Source organism: Nothoprocta perdicaria, unplaced genomic scaffold (genome assembly GCF_003342845.1).
Source record: "Nothoprocta perdicaria isolate Ctin4 unplaced genomic scaffold, notPer1 scaffold_36, whole genome shotgun sequence".
Classification (NCBI taxonomy): domain Eukaryota; kingdom Metazoa; phylum Chordata; class Aves; order Tinamiformes; family Tinamidae; genus Nothoprocta; species Nothoprocta perdicaria.
The window spans coordinates 4,971,499-4,987,146 of record NW_020455599.1 but is presented as its reverse complement, the minus strand read 5'-3'; the positions used below and the strand labels follow the sequence as shown (position 1 = coordinate 4,987,146).

At 43.3% G+C, this 15,648-nt stretch overlaps 1 protein-coding gene across 1 annotated transcript in view; it reads right to left on the bottom strand.

The window, feature by feature from the left end:
• Positions 1-2,893: 2,893 nt before the first annotated feature.
• TULP4 (tubby like protein 4) overlaps positions 2,894-15,648 on the bottom strand; it is a 128,642-nt gene continuing 115,887 nt past the window's right edge. The window contains exons 11-15 of the mRNA XM_026044356.1: positions 13,982-14,126; positions 12,708-12,801; positions 11,926-12,069; positions 5,056-7,643; positions 2,894-3,423 (exon numbers count right to left, since the gene is read on the bottom strand). Of these exons, the coding sequence (XP_025900141.1) occupies positions 3,307-3,423; positions 5,056-7,643; positions 11,926-12,069; positions 12,708-12,801; positions 13,982-14,126 (3,088 nt within the window). The 3' untranslated portion in view covers positions 2,894-3,306. The remainder of the gene's footprint in view (positions 3,424-5,055; positions 7,644-11,925; positions 12,070-12,707; positions 12,802-13,981; positions 14,127-15,648) is intronic.

Here is a 15,648-nt window from a genome sequence, read left to right as displayed (position 1 = left end):
AGTGATATTATTTCATAGGATCTTTTAAAGTTTTCTCTCTTATTTAACCTCAGTGAAAAATAAAAGCATTGTCACACATTTTTTTCTGCATAATTTAGGATCCAGTTCTACTCTCAGTCATCAACCTACTTCCCACTGTTTTCATTACAATTCTACATATTTGAGATCAAAATATAGCTCTAATACTGGATATTCTCTGTGCCACTAAAATTTTCAGGTAAAGGAACTCTGTCAATATATTTCCAAAGAGATTATTTTATCCATATTATTTCCTGACATGTATTTCCAAATAGAATATTTTATCCATAGTATTTCCTGATAAGTAAATGAGAAGGATGCTGGAAATGTTATTTATTTATGACACTTATCATCTGCACTTTCTTTGGGCAGAGACTCAGTCTCTTTCTACGCAGGCAGGAGCTCTTTGTGAGCACCACGTTGCAGCCATGATGCAATCATGACTCCGGCTGACAAAAGTAAATTACTAACTCTGCAACTTGTTTCGCCAGGTTCCTTTTTATGGTTCTCCTACATTAGCATAAAACTGCTGCTAACTGGAGAAAATTGGTTTGGAACCAATCAAAGAGGTATACTGTTTCCTGGAAGGTTAAAGGAACTGCACATAAAAGTCCTCCTGTTTTGGTTAGTTCAGAAAACATGCATGTAGAGGACCATGCTTCATGAAATATCCGTTTTGGCTTAAAACTACAGGCAGTACGTTCCTTGCTGCTGCAGATTTCTAATATGTGATAGAATGGCCCTTCTTTCAGAAAGAAAGAAGCCTGTGGTACATTTCTGGTGTTACAGTGTTCAGTGTATTCCTGTTATACTCTGGCATGGGTATGAGTGGACAGCATGGACGTGGGCAGGGAAGGACTCTACTCGAACAACCTTCCTCCTTGGGTTTTGAAACCGAGGGYGCTGAGAAGTCAACCTACTGCTGTCCTGCACAGGGTACAACTCTGTACAAAGGGCCCAATGCTGCTTCCTCCACAAGAATCAAAGGCAGAAATTCCCATTCATTTTAAAGGGAACAGGACCAAATCCATTTGAGTTCCTCCATCCTCCACATAGTATAAAGTCACTCAAAGAAACTACGGAATAGGTGGTGCGYGTGAGAAGGAACGCTAACGGGCTCAGAGGACTGAAGAAATTCAACAGAATTTCTGATTAAMAAAAGCAACAGCAATCTGTTAAATGCCAAGGGGGATGTGGTGCCTGAGCCACACTCAAGCAGCACCCAAGCAGAAGCASCACCCAAGCACCCAGCAGAACCTGCTGAGCTGGGATAACAGAGGCACTGCCGCTTCCACCTCCTCCTCTCCTTCCTCCCTACCTCTGCTCCCTCACTCCAAGGAAACCACCTTGCAGATGGTTCTTTCTGGACTCACATCACTGGAAGATCAGCCACAGCCTGCAGATGATCTGCCTCCTCATGCCTCCTTGCAGCTCCCTAGCACTCCTCTCTGCCCAGCACTATCCTCTCCGCACTGCAGCTTCAGAAGCCTCAGCTGAGACACAAGTTTCTGGCACGCTGCATTTTGGTAACTGCTGTTGCAAGTGATGGGTTCCTCTAGAATGAATCAAGTGTAACACATTTGCCTTAGTGTTGAAATTAAAAAAAAAAACAAACTGAAAATGACACCCAAGTTACACAGTGTTTTTCTAGTGAAAGGTTAAATTGTGAATGAAAAGCAAAGACAAAGCAGCCACTGATACCTCAACCATTATTTCCCTCTCAGGATGCTCCTACTTCAAAGGAATAATTTCTGAAGGAAATTTACAGTTACATTTTAAAATCTAATGTCCAAATAACAGCATGAACAATTATGGTTTTCACGTATTACTGGGGAACTACTTCCATATTAAAACATATTCCATAGCAAAATGCAAACGACAAGGAAAGAAAGAAAATAAATATGTGCACATCAAATGGACAACACAATCACTCTTCCATGCAAGCAACCCTTCTGAAATGCTCAAGAGGTCAGGATGTCTACTAAAAAAATTGCAGACAGGAACAGTCATGCTACTGTGAAAAAGCCCTCTGCCTTTTACACTTTGGCTTCCCACTCTTATTTGGAGCGTTACATTCYCAAACTACAATCACAAATAGAGCACTCAAGTAGCAAAATGATAAAAATGATGACTCTGCCCAATTTTTCCTTCTTCTTTTAACTCATTTTTTCCAGTAAGTCATAATGTGGAACTGCTTCCTGTAATGACCTGCTATACTCCTGTCTCCTTCCATGTTCAAGTGCTGATATAATGTTGTGAAACTTGATTCCTATGAAGACTGAACACACAAGGCCCATTTCATTCACATGAAAGACTGTTTTTAAAATGTAAACACATTTAATAGAGGAACCTGTATTGGCCTGGCCTATGAGGTACCCCTGATCACAATGTACCTCACCCAACTACAGTCCAAATCAAAGAATACTGCTGATCAATATGAGCAAAGAAGCAAGGCCTACAAGTCTTTCCTTCGGTATTTTCTGTCACCTGCTGAAACATGTTTATCCCCAATAACAGCACACAAAACAAGCAGACATCAACTTCTTTGATACAGTGGGTTTTGAAATCACCCAAAGGTAACAGTTTTGTTTATCTTCTGAATAATACATCACTATTTATAAATTAAACATTGACCTATATAAGCCTCCTTGGTACCTGTGGTGTTCAGTTATTATCAGAGATCAGAGAAGAAACACGTGTCTTCAAGTATTATAGCTTCTTTTTTTTTCCTTTTTTTTTGCTGCTATCATTGATGTAGTAGTAATAGTAGTAGCAGTAGTAGCAGTAGCAGTAAGTAGTAGTAGTACAAACTGGACCAGAAAAAAAGTTATGTTCCCTGTTTTAAAAAGAACAGCATGATATAAGGCAGTCTATCAAAAAGAGCAATCTTTTAAATCCCCCTATGAGCTTACGTAGCTATTGTAGCAAACACAGCAGAATCACCACAACAAGCCAAAAGCCACACACCTCCACGTAACACTGAACGGCCCTCAACCCTGCGCTCCTTCTGAAACCCAGCACAACGCTAAGGAACAAACAAACAGAGGAACGAACAAACTGAAAACAAACGAATGAACGAACGAAACAGGAAAGAGCCCCCCCACCCTCCACCCCGTGACTGATTAGAGTCAATGCCCTTGTCTGGGGCACCAAGAGACTTTTCCAGTTTTACTGCCTTCTTCACTCCCAGGCACCTCTGCGCACCTAAAGCAGGCTGCCCTAAYGCTTCCCGGTTGGGACTTTTGAGATGGTTTTGTGAACATTTTCCTCTCTCCAGTCTCTGCTTGTTCATTTGAGGCGTTGAGTCACATTAGCCAGAGCAACAGCAAAGGCTTGCACTGCTGAAAACGGATACTGAAAGTCCAAAATGTAGGCATTGCCATCAATTCTTCCGAACTGCATCACCTGGGAAGCGGGGAAGGAAGGAAAAAAATTACAAGGTTAAAAGTAGTGAATCACCAGAAAAAAAAAAACAGCAAGAGTGAAACATTTTGAAACATTCACACTAGAATACTCAATCACTTCTTCCTGCATAAAAATACCACTCTGATTCTCCGCCCTGGAGAGATCCTATCATCTCCCTGTCAGGAAAACAGTTTTTGTTTTCAAGGGAAGGGACTTTCAGAAGAGGGGAATAACCGACCTCCTGACTACCACATCTCACATGCAGTAAGCTGAATTTTCTTGGMAGTTCTCTTCTCCTCTGTATAGCCTTCGCTAGCACATGATTACACTGGGAACAAACTGGCCGAGGGCAGTGGGGGCTGTTTGAAATGCAAAGCAGGATCAGTCAGGTTGTTCTGTTTTCTGCAAAGAACACCTGAAGTTTGGCCTATTTTTACCATGTTACCCTTTGCTTAATCAAAAGCCCAGATTATTTTTTTTTTTTTTTTTTTGTCTACAATAAAGTTGCTTGAGCTAGAACTGAGGCTGCCTGTGCTAGTGGAGTCAGGCTTTTGTTCTACAATTAACAAAGCTTGTAATCAGCGGGACTTAACACAGCTGCTGATGGACATGTATCCAAGGTCATTTAATTGAAGATGAAATAGTTTAAATGGCATTTTTCACTGTCCTTTTAATGAGCTGTTGTCATAAATTAAGAAAAAAAAAAAAAAAAGAGAGAGAGAGAGTGAGGGAGAAAGACTACTGCTGATCAGGCATATTAGACACCTAAGACACCTAACTCCCAAGTTAAATTAGTGAGCCTTAATGTCTTTATTAATCAAAAAATGACTCACAGAGATGGTACAGATCAACTAGGAATAAAACTTAAGTCTCCTGAGTCTCAGTCCAGCATCCTGCTGATTGAAGTCAATTAATAGTCTGGTTTTGATGCAATAACACGCAACTCAGGTCAGTATGAGACAGCCTTAAACATTTCGGTTTTCTGGAACATCTCCAGCCTCTCCTATGCACCGGTTGTTGAGAAGCAGCCTGTGAGCACCTTGTTTAGGGGGGAGGGTCACAGCCTTTCCTTTAGAATTAAGGGCCAGCACCAGAGGCCTGTTTATCCATGAGGGGAAGATTGTGGCCGGGAGGGACCTTAGCTCTCCATCATGTCCATCTTAGCTGTCTACTGCCTGGAGTGTATGCCTGGCTAACCTGGTTAACTGTTGTAATCTCTGTGGGAATTGAGCAGTGTTTGTTCAAACAACTACCGTCCACAATTGTTGACTTCAATTCAACTACGCATGGGGAAATTTGTTGTGTTTTTCCCCACTCACTTTATTACAAAAAACACCTTCAGAAGTGAGAGATACTGAGATTAAAAGAGGTCTTTTCCCTGAGTCTGACAAAAGATCAGTTTTGTAAGACAAGAGATACATTTTATACATTTAGTTTACAAGCGAACCTCATCAGTTCTTCTGAATCTAGATTTTGAACCCTGGCTTTCTGTGGCAAAGCTTTCCTAAGGAGCAAGCGGCGYAGGCTGGAAGCCCGCTGCAGGGGGAGCAGGACAGGGCAATTCTGGCATGGATTGTCCTCCCTCTGCCTGCCCACCCACCCTTCACGGGTGGCTTGATGCTGCCCTCCTACCTGTCGTCCTTCCAGCTCAATTTGGAAGTTTTTTGCAGACTCCTGGGTCACCCGCCCTCCAAAGTCCAGCTGATACACTTGTGTTGCCTCGTTCCACAAAGGCTGCTTGTTGGCCATCACGTACACAAAGCCTTGGCTTCCCAGTCGTCCGTCCTCTTTTTCATTGGCCTTACGACACTTGAATTCATCCAGCTCGCTTGCGGTCCTCAAATTCCTCTTGGTTTTCCATCCCTTTTTGCTTCCCTGACTCTGGTTCATCAGTTCATCCCCACTGATAAAAAGCTCTGGTTCGCTCTCTGAACTGTCCTGAAATTCATTTGTCTTGTTCAACTTCTTGGACTTGAGCTGGTCTTTTTGGCTCTTGACTTTCTTCTTATCCCTGCCCAGCCTCGGGCTGGATATTAGTGAATTGAAGTCTGTCAGTGTCCTTGCCTCCTTTTTGACCTTGCCCTCGGTGATAGCTTGCACGTTTCCTTCCTCAGCTCGGCTATCCAGACGCTTCCGATTCTTCTTGCCAAATTTGTCTGTCCTTTGGGGAACGGGACTTTCTGTCAAGGAAAGCACCTCCTGAAAGGTGTCTGCTGTTTCCACCATCACCTCTGTGCCTACATGACCCTGAAGCTCTGCTGGTGGAGGAGACAAAACTGGCTTCTCCACCACAAGGAGTGGCTTCGGGGGCAAGGTGCCTTGGGGATTTGGTACGGGTGGGCATGCGCTGTAGGAGCTCCACGGGTGCAAGGCTATCGGTGGCAGCTGTAAACTAGAGCATGTGCTACTTCCTGGATACATGGGTGGCAAAGGGCAATAGGAGAGGTTGGATGGATAACCTGGCTGAAGCACAACTGTTGGCTCCTGCTGTGCAAACTGCGTTGGGGCCAGAGCTTCTTTGGGGGAGCAGGAGGGCTGCATTCCCTGAAGAGGAGGGGCACTGTAGCTTCCTGGATAAGGGACTCCAACCCCGTAACTTGTCTGGAACGTGGCAGTGGGACTGGTTGGAGACTTAGGGGAAACAAATGGCACTCGAGACATATCCAAATGCTGAGTTTGACCAATGATGAGAGGAGGAGGTTTCAGAGGGTTGGGTACTGAGCTCTGAGAYGTCCTTTCCTGAGGAACCCATATCTCTTCATTCACCATAGGGTCCCACTGGTAGGGTGGCGGCCGTTTTACACCAATGGCAGCCTCTGTCAAGGCCACGGGGACATGCCGCATTGATTTCTCCACCGGGCAGTGCTGAGAAAGGGCCTCATCCTCTGTGAAGGCAGAGTTGATATAATCTGCCCGGTCACGGGAATTGTCAGGTGGGCTCAGCAAGCTATAGGACGATTGGGAGGCCAGGGGTGAAGTACTGACAGAGTGAGCAATGACTGAGCTATGCTGGGAGCTATTGCCCGCGCTTAAGTCAGGCCTCAGAGCACTAATACTGGAMGTGCTGCTACTGGCATTGGCGTTAGCCAGGCTCCCCACACCACCAGTGCCTGTGCTGCTGCTGGCGTTGCCACTGCCACTGCTGCTGCTGCACTGGCTGCACGTGTACAAAGCAGTAGGTGCTCTCTGCTGGTACTGCGCTGCCACCACGTTGCTCTTGGCTTTCGGGGGAAGCTGCAAAGTGGCTCGTTGACCGTCCACCAGCTGAGCCATTTTCAGAGCTGCCTCTCTGCTGTTCCTCCGCAGAGTGGCGTGAATAATAGTGCTGTCCAGCCTCTGCGCAATGCTTCGGCCCTGCGCCAGCTGGCTGGCGATTTCGGGGTACGGTGGCGGGTCCCCGGTTGGGATGGAGTAGCGCGGGACCGTGAGCCTGTTCAGGGTGGCGCTCGAACAGGGCTGCTGCATCTTCTTCTCGCTGGCGGTAATGCGCAGCGTGGCCGAGCTGCCGGGCCCCGGCAGGGTGTAGGTGCTCTGGGCGCAGAGCACCCTGGTGCGCGGCCGGCACACCTCCTCCACGTTGCCGCTGCTGTCGAACGTGGTGATGCGCTCGTAGCCCAGGGGCGTCTGGTAGTGTCCCGCCGGGAAAAGGGAGAACTCCCCCTTCTTCAGGCAGAGGTCCATGGGCGGCTGCGGGGGGCCGGGCGGTGGTGGTGGGGCGGCCGTGGGCGCGGCGGGGATGGTGCCAGGGTAGGGCGGCGGCGGGTTCATCTTGCTGAGCGGCGCCTCCGGCCCCGCGCCGAATGCCACGGCGTCGCCGTCCAGCAGCGGCTGCGCCGGCCGCAGCAGCGGCTTGGCCTTGGGCAGGTGCTCATGGTCGCGGTCGCCGCGGTCCCGGTGGTCGGCGGGCGCTGGGGGTGGCAGGGCGAGTGGCGGCGGCGGCGGGGCTGAGGCGGTGCGGGCCACCTCGATGCCCCCGAAGATCACCTGCCCGGGACTGGGGAAGCGGCCGGCGGCGGCAAAGGGGCCCGCGCCGTCGCCACCCGCCTCGGCCGGCGCGTTGGCCAGCACGTCCAGCTGCACGTTCTGGTTGGCCAGCAGCGACTGCACCAGGCCGATGCTCTGCGTGGGCGACATGGCCTGGGCCGAGCTGTGGATGGGGGCGATGGGGATGTTCACGGTGCACGGCGGGCTGCTCTCGGGGACGCCGGGCGCGCCGGGCACTGCAACCAACAACAGAGCCTGTCAGCCACTGTGAGCATGCCTGCCCTGCGAGCCGCCCCGGCCCTGCTCTCCCCAGAGGCCTGAGGSCCCCGTGGCTGCTCCCCAGCCCGGCTGCCACGCGGGCCAGCGTGGCGAGYGAGGAGCCATCACCAGCTGCAGCTGTTACACCAGCATGTGGCACGCAGGAGAATCACAGAATCATTATGGTTAGAAAGGACCTTCAGGATCAGCAAGTACAACTGTAAGCCCACCAACACCACACCTGCTAGACCATGTCCCTAAACCGCTCCACCTGTATGTTCCTTGAACACCGCCAGGGATGGAGACCCAACCACTTCCCTGGGCAGCCTGTTCCAGCGCTTCACCACTCTCTGCACAGATTTTTTTTTTTCTAATATCTAATATGAACTTTCCCTAGTGCAACTTGAGGCCATTTACTCTAAGTCTATCAGTAATTGTTTTGAAGAAGAGACTGTCCCTACCTCAGTACAGCCACTGTTCAGGCAGTTGGAGAGAGCAATAAGGTCCCTCCTGAGCCTCCTCTTTTCCAGATTAACCAAGACTCTTCTCAGCACTTACTATCCTGCAGTAGTGCTTCACATGGGTTTGCTTTTCGTCAGCACTTGCAAAAGACATTCGGGCCGCTAATAACATATAACTGGAAAAWTTTGTGGCAGCAATTCCATATCATTCATAGATTGGGGTAAAAACTGTTTTTAAACTACTTGCAAGAAAAATCACTACAMAGTTTTTGTACTTGGTCATTCCTTTTTACCCTTATTTTTTAAATTACCTGCTTATCTTTGAGTACTCACTGCATTTGCTACTCTCCTGCATTATGATGGGCTGCTATATTATTCTCAAAGCAATGGATCAGACATAAGTTCAGTAAGTAAAACAGATTAACCCCAAGGATTCCCACTGCACAAAACCTATGTATATCATCTGGTAACACCAATGTTAAGGTAAATTTTCCTGAATGGTACTTCAGAAGTTAAATTAAAATTTMATTTTACTAACGTTCATAGAGAAAAGATTACCCGAGAGTCTAAGTTTCTTCCATCCATTGTCCAGTTTTAACTATCTATACAACAACTRCCACTCAAATCAACTGAGGTTTTGATGAATCAGGACTCACATTAGTTTTCAGTTTTTGTTGTTGTTTGCTTGTTTTTAAATAGGAAATACATCAATAAACTATAAAGCATCTATTCAGAGATCAGCGGCTGCTATCAGCTCATCATTGTTCCTAATTCTAGGTCACTTCTGTGGCTTCCTGACTTTCTCTAAGGTTGCCAGTACATGATGCTTAGGCCCAAAGGAGTCTGAGTTGGCCGACTAGCCCAGGCTGACTGTTTGCAGCCAGCCTGCAGTCACTGTGCCATGCTAGGCACAGCTACAGCAGGAGGATGAAATGACACTTTATGAGCTGCCCCTGATTTGACAGCAATCACGAGCTTTGACTTAGGTGTTGGATGACATCAAAAAATACAGCCAGAAAGAAAGAAAAGAGAAAGCAGAAGAGTTACATTACATATGTCTTACAAATGTCTTAGTCAAATATTCCCTAACTCAATGTGCTTAAAAAAAGAAAAGAGACTATAGCTGAAAAGAGGGAGATATTGAGCATAACAYGCAACAAAGCAAGTTGTATCATAAAAAAAAAGGGAAGTAGATAAAATAACAAGGGGAATGAAACACACAGAAGACTTTTGCAAGTCCTTGAAAGAAGGTTTGGAAGGAAATGATGTGAGAAAATCAGATGGGAGGCCAGAAAGATTCAAGAAGTGGGTACGGTACTCAGTACAAGTATAGCTTTAATGTCTGGACAAGCTGCAATCAGAAAAGTGAAAAGATGATGAGATTGTGAAAGTAGCCCATGTGTGGAGGTGAGGAAAGGATAGTGAGGCAAGAAGCAAATCAGCAAATTTTAAACAGAAAGCATGGGACTTGCTCCAATTCATTTTGCAAAYGATGGCAACGCTGATTCCAGTGAGGATTATCACTGAGAAGCTCGACAGTAATAGGGAAATTAGGACACCCAAATGAAGTACAGATGCAAAAGCTAAGATAAAAGAAACATAAGGGAAGAGGATGGATACTGTATACACAAAAAAACCCCAAAATCTTCACCTTTTTTTTTTCTATTAAAAAAAAAAAAAGGAAAATCATCAGCAAGTTGATTTGACAAGTTCCTGGCAGACAAACAGACTACAGTCATACTTAAGATTATTTAAGTGGACAAATTCTACGGAGAGTTGTGATTTGCTAGACCACATCAGGCAARTGACCTGTTAGGGCTTCTCTGACCATTAGCCACTTCCTAGTTAATTCCTAATTAAAATTCTAGCCATCTATCCATGCCTTGTAATTGCATTTCTGATAGCACGAAGCTTTTATCAAAATTGCTCCCCAGAGTAGGAGGTGGTAGGTATGTAGGTGTCTGTGACAAGGTTGGCAAATTTTCATGGTAGTTCTGCTCATCCTGTTAGAAGGCAGCCAACAGGTAAAGCTAGTTGACTGTAAGAGTGCAGTTCTGTGTGTGTTTTGCTRAGCATTCGTCCTGATGGCTGAGGTTAGCAAATTATACTCCAGGGCTTTGAATTTAATTGTTACCTTGGCTTGACAACCTAAAATGTTGTTGTCATGGGTATTAAGTGTCTATCCAAGTAAAATTTCATTTGTCATGGTATTGCTTAACAACATGAAGTGTTTAAATCCATTTTTTTCATATTCCTCCAATGATCTTTAATTGATTTGTTTGCATAATTTTCAAGTTAAGCCAAATCACTGTCTGTTTGCCTTGCCAAATCATTGTTGACAACATTAAAAAGCATTTTGTTCCAAGAGTATCTCACTSTTAAACATTTCACTGTCCAAGAGCAACTTTCTGCCATGTTTTTCTCTCTCATATAATCATCACTTACATTGCAACATAATTTCTCAGTTAGCATATGGTACTTTTTGCCTTTACATATAGTCTCTCAGAGAGGATATCCTTGAAAGCTCTTCTACATTTTTTTTTTAAATCAAAGTAACCTTTTCTGTTAAGGGCTGGGATCAGGTTTCATATTGGAAATTGCTGACTACTTCCTATGCATAGGTTACATATAATCAACAATTTCTCTATTTTTTTCTTGAGATCGTAAAGGGAAGCACTATGTGGATGTAAAGCAAGCAAGCTAAGCTCCAAAGCACTAGAAAGTGAGCCTCTTTTTAAGTGCATGAGTAACTCTTTGGGAGTCCAATGAACTACTTTGATGCTTGGGTCATGCACAAGCTTGGGTGCCTTCAGCAAAAGCATCTGGTCAAATATATGGGAGAAATTCTATTAATTTCAACAGATTTTAGCCCAAGCTTTTAACTGCCCTGCAGCTCTCACACTTTTTCCTCCTTAATGAATCCCGTCTGCCTACGAAGCCCATTTCTGAAGCTTCAAACAAATCTGACCCAGCAGCAGGAGCTTAACTTCTTGGCTATTATCTGCTGATTTTATTTTATTTTATTTTATTTTATTTTATTTTATTTTATTTTATTTTATTTTATTTTATTTTATTTTATTTTATTTTATTTTATTTTATTTTTTGCTTGATAGAAATCCTAGGTACTTCTAGTCTTTTTATCCGTCAAATGCACATCACCTGCAGTCTCCTTGTACACTGCCTGAATCTTCTGCTACCTTTCATCTCAGTGAAATGAGAAATTCCTTCATGATCCTCTCTGTTTAAAGAACACAATTGTTGTAGGCTCTCTATAAGGTGTGATATTAATAAAAATCCAAAGGGGCATTTAACACTTGTCAAATTGTGGCTGTATTTTACAGGAATCCTACCTGCCCTCCAGCAAAGCTGTGCTTTGCTGCTGTCAGATCACAAAAATGACCCTTGTAAGCTTCCTATATATTATTAACGTATTCTGTTCTACCCAGACACAGAATACAAAGCTTTACTTGATTCAGAATTCTTAATGATTTAAAGAGAAGTTTGACTTTTCAGTGAACTTTAAAGTCAGCAGCAATATATGAAGTCTATTTTATATTTTTGTATATTTTAYATATTTACATGGATTCTATTTTAGTTTTATGTGTGTGTGTATATACCTATACTAACAATACCTCTATCAATATCTCTCTATATAGATATATAAAACATTATCCCTAAAACATATTAACCTTTTTCCAAGTCAGTTTCTATAGCACTCCCTTCTACTAAGAAATTTGGAGTTGATGGGCCCTCCAGCTACCTTAGCCCATGACATGACGAAACTCCAATTCATTCTTACCTGGTAAATCATCTTCATCTTCACTGAAAACATTTGGATTAAAGACAGGCAAGTTAATGTAGTCCATTGAAATCTTCCGCACTTCTGGGAGATATATGGTCATCTGCCTGGGCTGAAGATGCAGCAAACTGGTTTTATATATTACTAGGGATGGAAAATAAGAAGAAATAAAAGAAAAAAAAATGTTACACAGAGAGAATCAAAAACCAAGACAGAATCAATTCAAAGCAGAGATCGGCTATGACTATTTTCATATAATATATTAATGAACAAATAAACGTAAGAGAACCATGTGATAACACCATGCAGTAACATAAGAAAACCTGAGCATGATGTTAAAAGACCTTTTTTTTTAACTTTAGAGATAAAGAAGAGTTTAGAAGCTGAATGATTATAAAAATCTGTCCTCTTAATATATTTTTAACAATTACTGAAACTTAGAAACTGAAAAAAAAAGTTTATTCTTTTGTTCTTCATTCAAAAAAAAATTTATTCTTTTGTTCTTCATTCAAATAAACTGAGAGAATAAAAGCTTGGGTGGTTAATTAATCTCTTTATCATAGCTTAGTCTTTCAACATCTTGTTGAGATCTCGTTTTTGTGTATAGATAATTGAATCTCTTAATTATAGTGATTTAAGGACTTAAATCTTATTCCTACTGTCCACAAAAATAGCCACCTTGTAAAAGAAACCTTCTGATCACTTAAAAAAACATGTAATATAAACTTGCTACTTGTTAGCAAGAGTTTGACATGCAAAAAGTTGAAAAAGTTTGCTTTTACCTGCACCAAGGTTAGTTGGTAGGAAAGCAGCCAAGCCTACAATTTTAAATTTGGTTCCCCAGATGTTAGATGTGACCTGAGCAAGGTAGTTTTGCTGCAAAGAAAAAACAAGGGAAAAAAAAARRAAAAAAAAACAAATTTTCACCTAATAAATCTATATCAAACCCTAATAAAAAGCCTGCAATCAAGCAAGTGATAATATAAATTCAGTTCCTTTTATTTTATTTAGAAACAGCCTAMTGTGCCTACATATCAACTGCTAGCACCCTGTTATTAAGAAGCCTGGCTCGGATATCTGAACACCATTAGGAATGACGTCCACAACAACCACACAGACTGCTTACAGCTGCTGAAGAGCCGGAGAGCATCATCGCTGCCTAATGAGAACAGGACTGTTCAGATGCTTCCTCTTCCTGCACAACAACAGAGTGCAGTTATTCGGTATTTCGGGAAGGAGGACTCCCTGCCCTTTCATTCTATGCCTAAGAATCACTTTATAAACAATAAATMAGATAGAATTATTCACAAACATCTTGTCCTGGAGGTGCCAAAGCAGTTTTCCAAACCACTGCATTTAACGTGAAAGGTTAAGTGATTTTCTGGAAAGCCAGAGTGATGCTCTCAGCATCAGCAACAGAATCTATGACCTATTCAAAGGTCTTTTGGAGATGGTGTTGGAGATGGTGTTGGAGATGGTGTTGGAGATGGTGTTGGAGATGGAGATGGAGATGGAGATGGAGATGGAGATGGAGAGGAGAGGAGAGGAGAGGAGAGGAGAGGAGAGGAGAGGAGAGGAGAGGAGAGGAAAAAAGGGAAAAGGAAAGGAACAGGAAAATGTGGTTCAATACTAATGAAATGTTTGCCCAAAACTGTTCTACAGCCTGCTGAATTTCATTTACCAAGAGATCATAACACAAAGAGCACAAAATGATAATTGTTTGCCTCTTCCAATTATGATTGTTCCATGTAATTATGAAATAGAGAACATTCGGCTCCCTGACCCAATAATTTCTTTCTCTACAGATTCCTAGAAAAGCAGGTTACTATGGCGGCATGACGACAGTGCTGAGGAATTGAATAAAGGATCATTTTAACAATGCTTTCCAAAAGCCAAGAACATCAGGTGGAATACAATCTCTCAAAGAATATTTTTTTTAAGAGAAGTCGTTGTGGCCAGGATTTATCAAGCAATGACATCAGATATTATAGACAATTCCCAATATAAGCGAACAAGCTGTATTTGTATTCAGGTCTTGCAGCAATGCACACCATACCTGAGTAATATCTTCCAAAGGAAATTCTCTTCGGGTTAGGCTTGGTGAACCAATAGAAGGTTTCCTTATTGGTAACCTTGGAGATCTTGATATCTCCTGTGCCGCTCGTGACATCTTTGGAGATTTGCGAGCTTCTATATTGATTCTGTATATAAAGCAATAAGCAGAATCATGAACTGGCATGCAGAAACACACATAACTAATGTCCTTGAATATACAGATGGTAATAAAAATGGTATGGTGTTCTCTAGGTGACCAGTGGATACTATTTAGTCTACAGGAAAGAGAGCTAAGGCTCAAATTAAAGATGTGTAAAACCCAACATGCTTGCAGTAACTCAGATCACACACTCACAGATTCACTTAAAGCTTACAGCAGGTCTTCCAGTTCTTGCAATAAAGTCTTCACTAACCCGTAAAGATGCACAAGGCTCAATTACTTCGGCTCTGCAGACTTTGAGCAAAGCCTGTGGAATTGGAAGGTGACATCTCAGCGGGCAGTGCTCAGCACTAGGAGGGCAAATGTAGGGTATGTAGGAGGGCACTAGGAGGGCAAATGTAGGAGGGTAGAGCCCTTAATCTGCAACACAAGGTACTGACTCCTGCCTCCCCATTACATAAAGGGTGCTCAGAATGCAAGATCAGGGAACTGAAAAAGCTCACTGGAAAAAAACTGCAAACAAAACTTACATTTCAAAAGTACATTTTATAAACCAAGGTATGCACACAATCTTTGGGGTTTTTTTTTGTTTTTTCTTTTCATTTGGCGGGGAGGGGAGGGTTGTTTTTTCTCCTGAGCCATYTCTGCTTTAGGCTCAGGAGCTGATGATTCATTTGCCAAATACCTCAACTGAAACCTTGGGTATCTCATGCTGTCAAAAGAAGGGCTGCATCTCCTCCACCACATGCTAGAGCTCCTCATAATATAAAGCCATCTCAACAGTATCAGCTGCAATTAGAAGGCATTAAGGCCTTAATCCTGTAAGATGAGGCTGGCAGGTAGATACTGGTGCCTATGAGAGGCATCGCTGACATCAGTGAAGCTCCATGCAGGTGCAAGGCTCTGCCTGTGCACATCAGGAAGGCTCTGAATAGATGGCAGGGAAGCGACCAGAATAATAAAGAGCTCAGAAGCGTATTTTGCATATTGTTACACAACCTCATCAACCCAGTATGTGTAGGAGGATTTGTTTGTTAAGGCTTCACCACAGCTGCAGCACCACCTATGCCAGCATCAATAGCATGGATTTATGAAGGACTGAAAATACCCAAGGAGACAAATGCTTTAACTAGACCAGCAATCCTAAGCATTGAGGAAGTAAAAATATGGACGTTYTGGAGGAGAAAACATATCCATGATGCTGTTCTGTCAGGCTAGGGAGCAGAAATTTCATAAATCCTGTAATCCACCAGCTTTGGCAAATTTAGCAGATTAAACTCCTAATGCCACAATTAAAATAGAGAAYATAGTTCACTCTTGCACATTCACACTTGTATACTGCATGACTCTACACACAACAAACTAAAAAAGAAGCACCTCCTCTGTAAATGATACTTCTCTTCAGTGAATGCGATCCTGTCTGTACGGCACCAGAAACACTGAACCACAAAGCTGGAGCTACGAGGTATTAATATTCTATGTACATCAAACCAACCCGTAATGCTTAG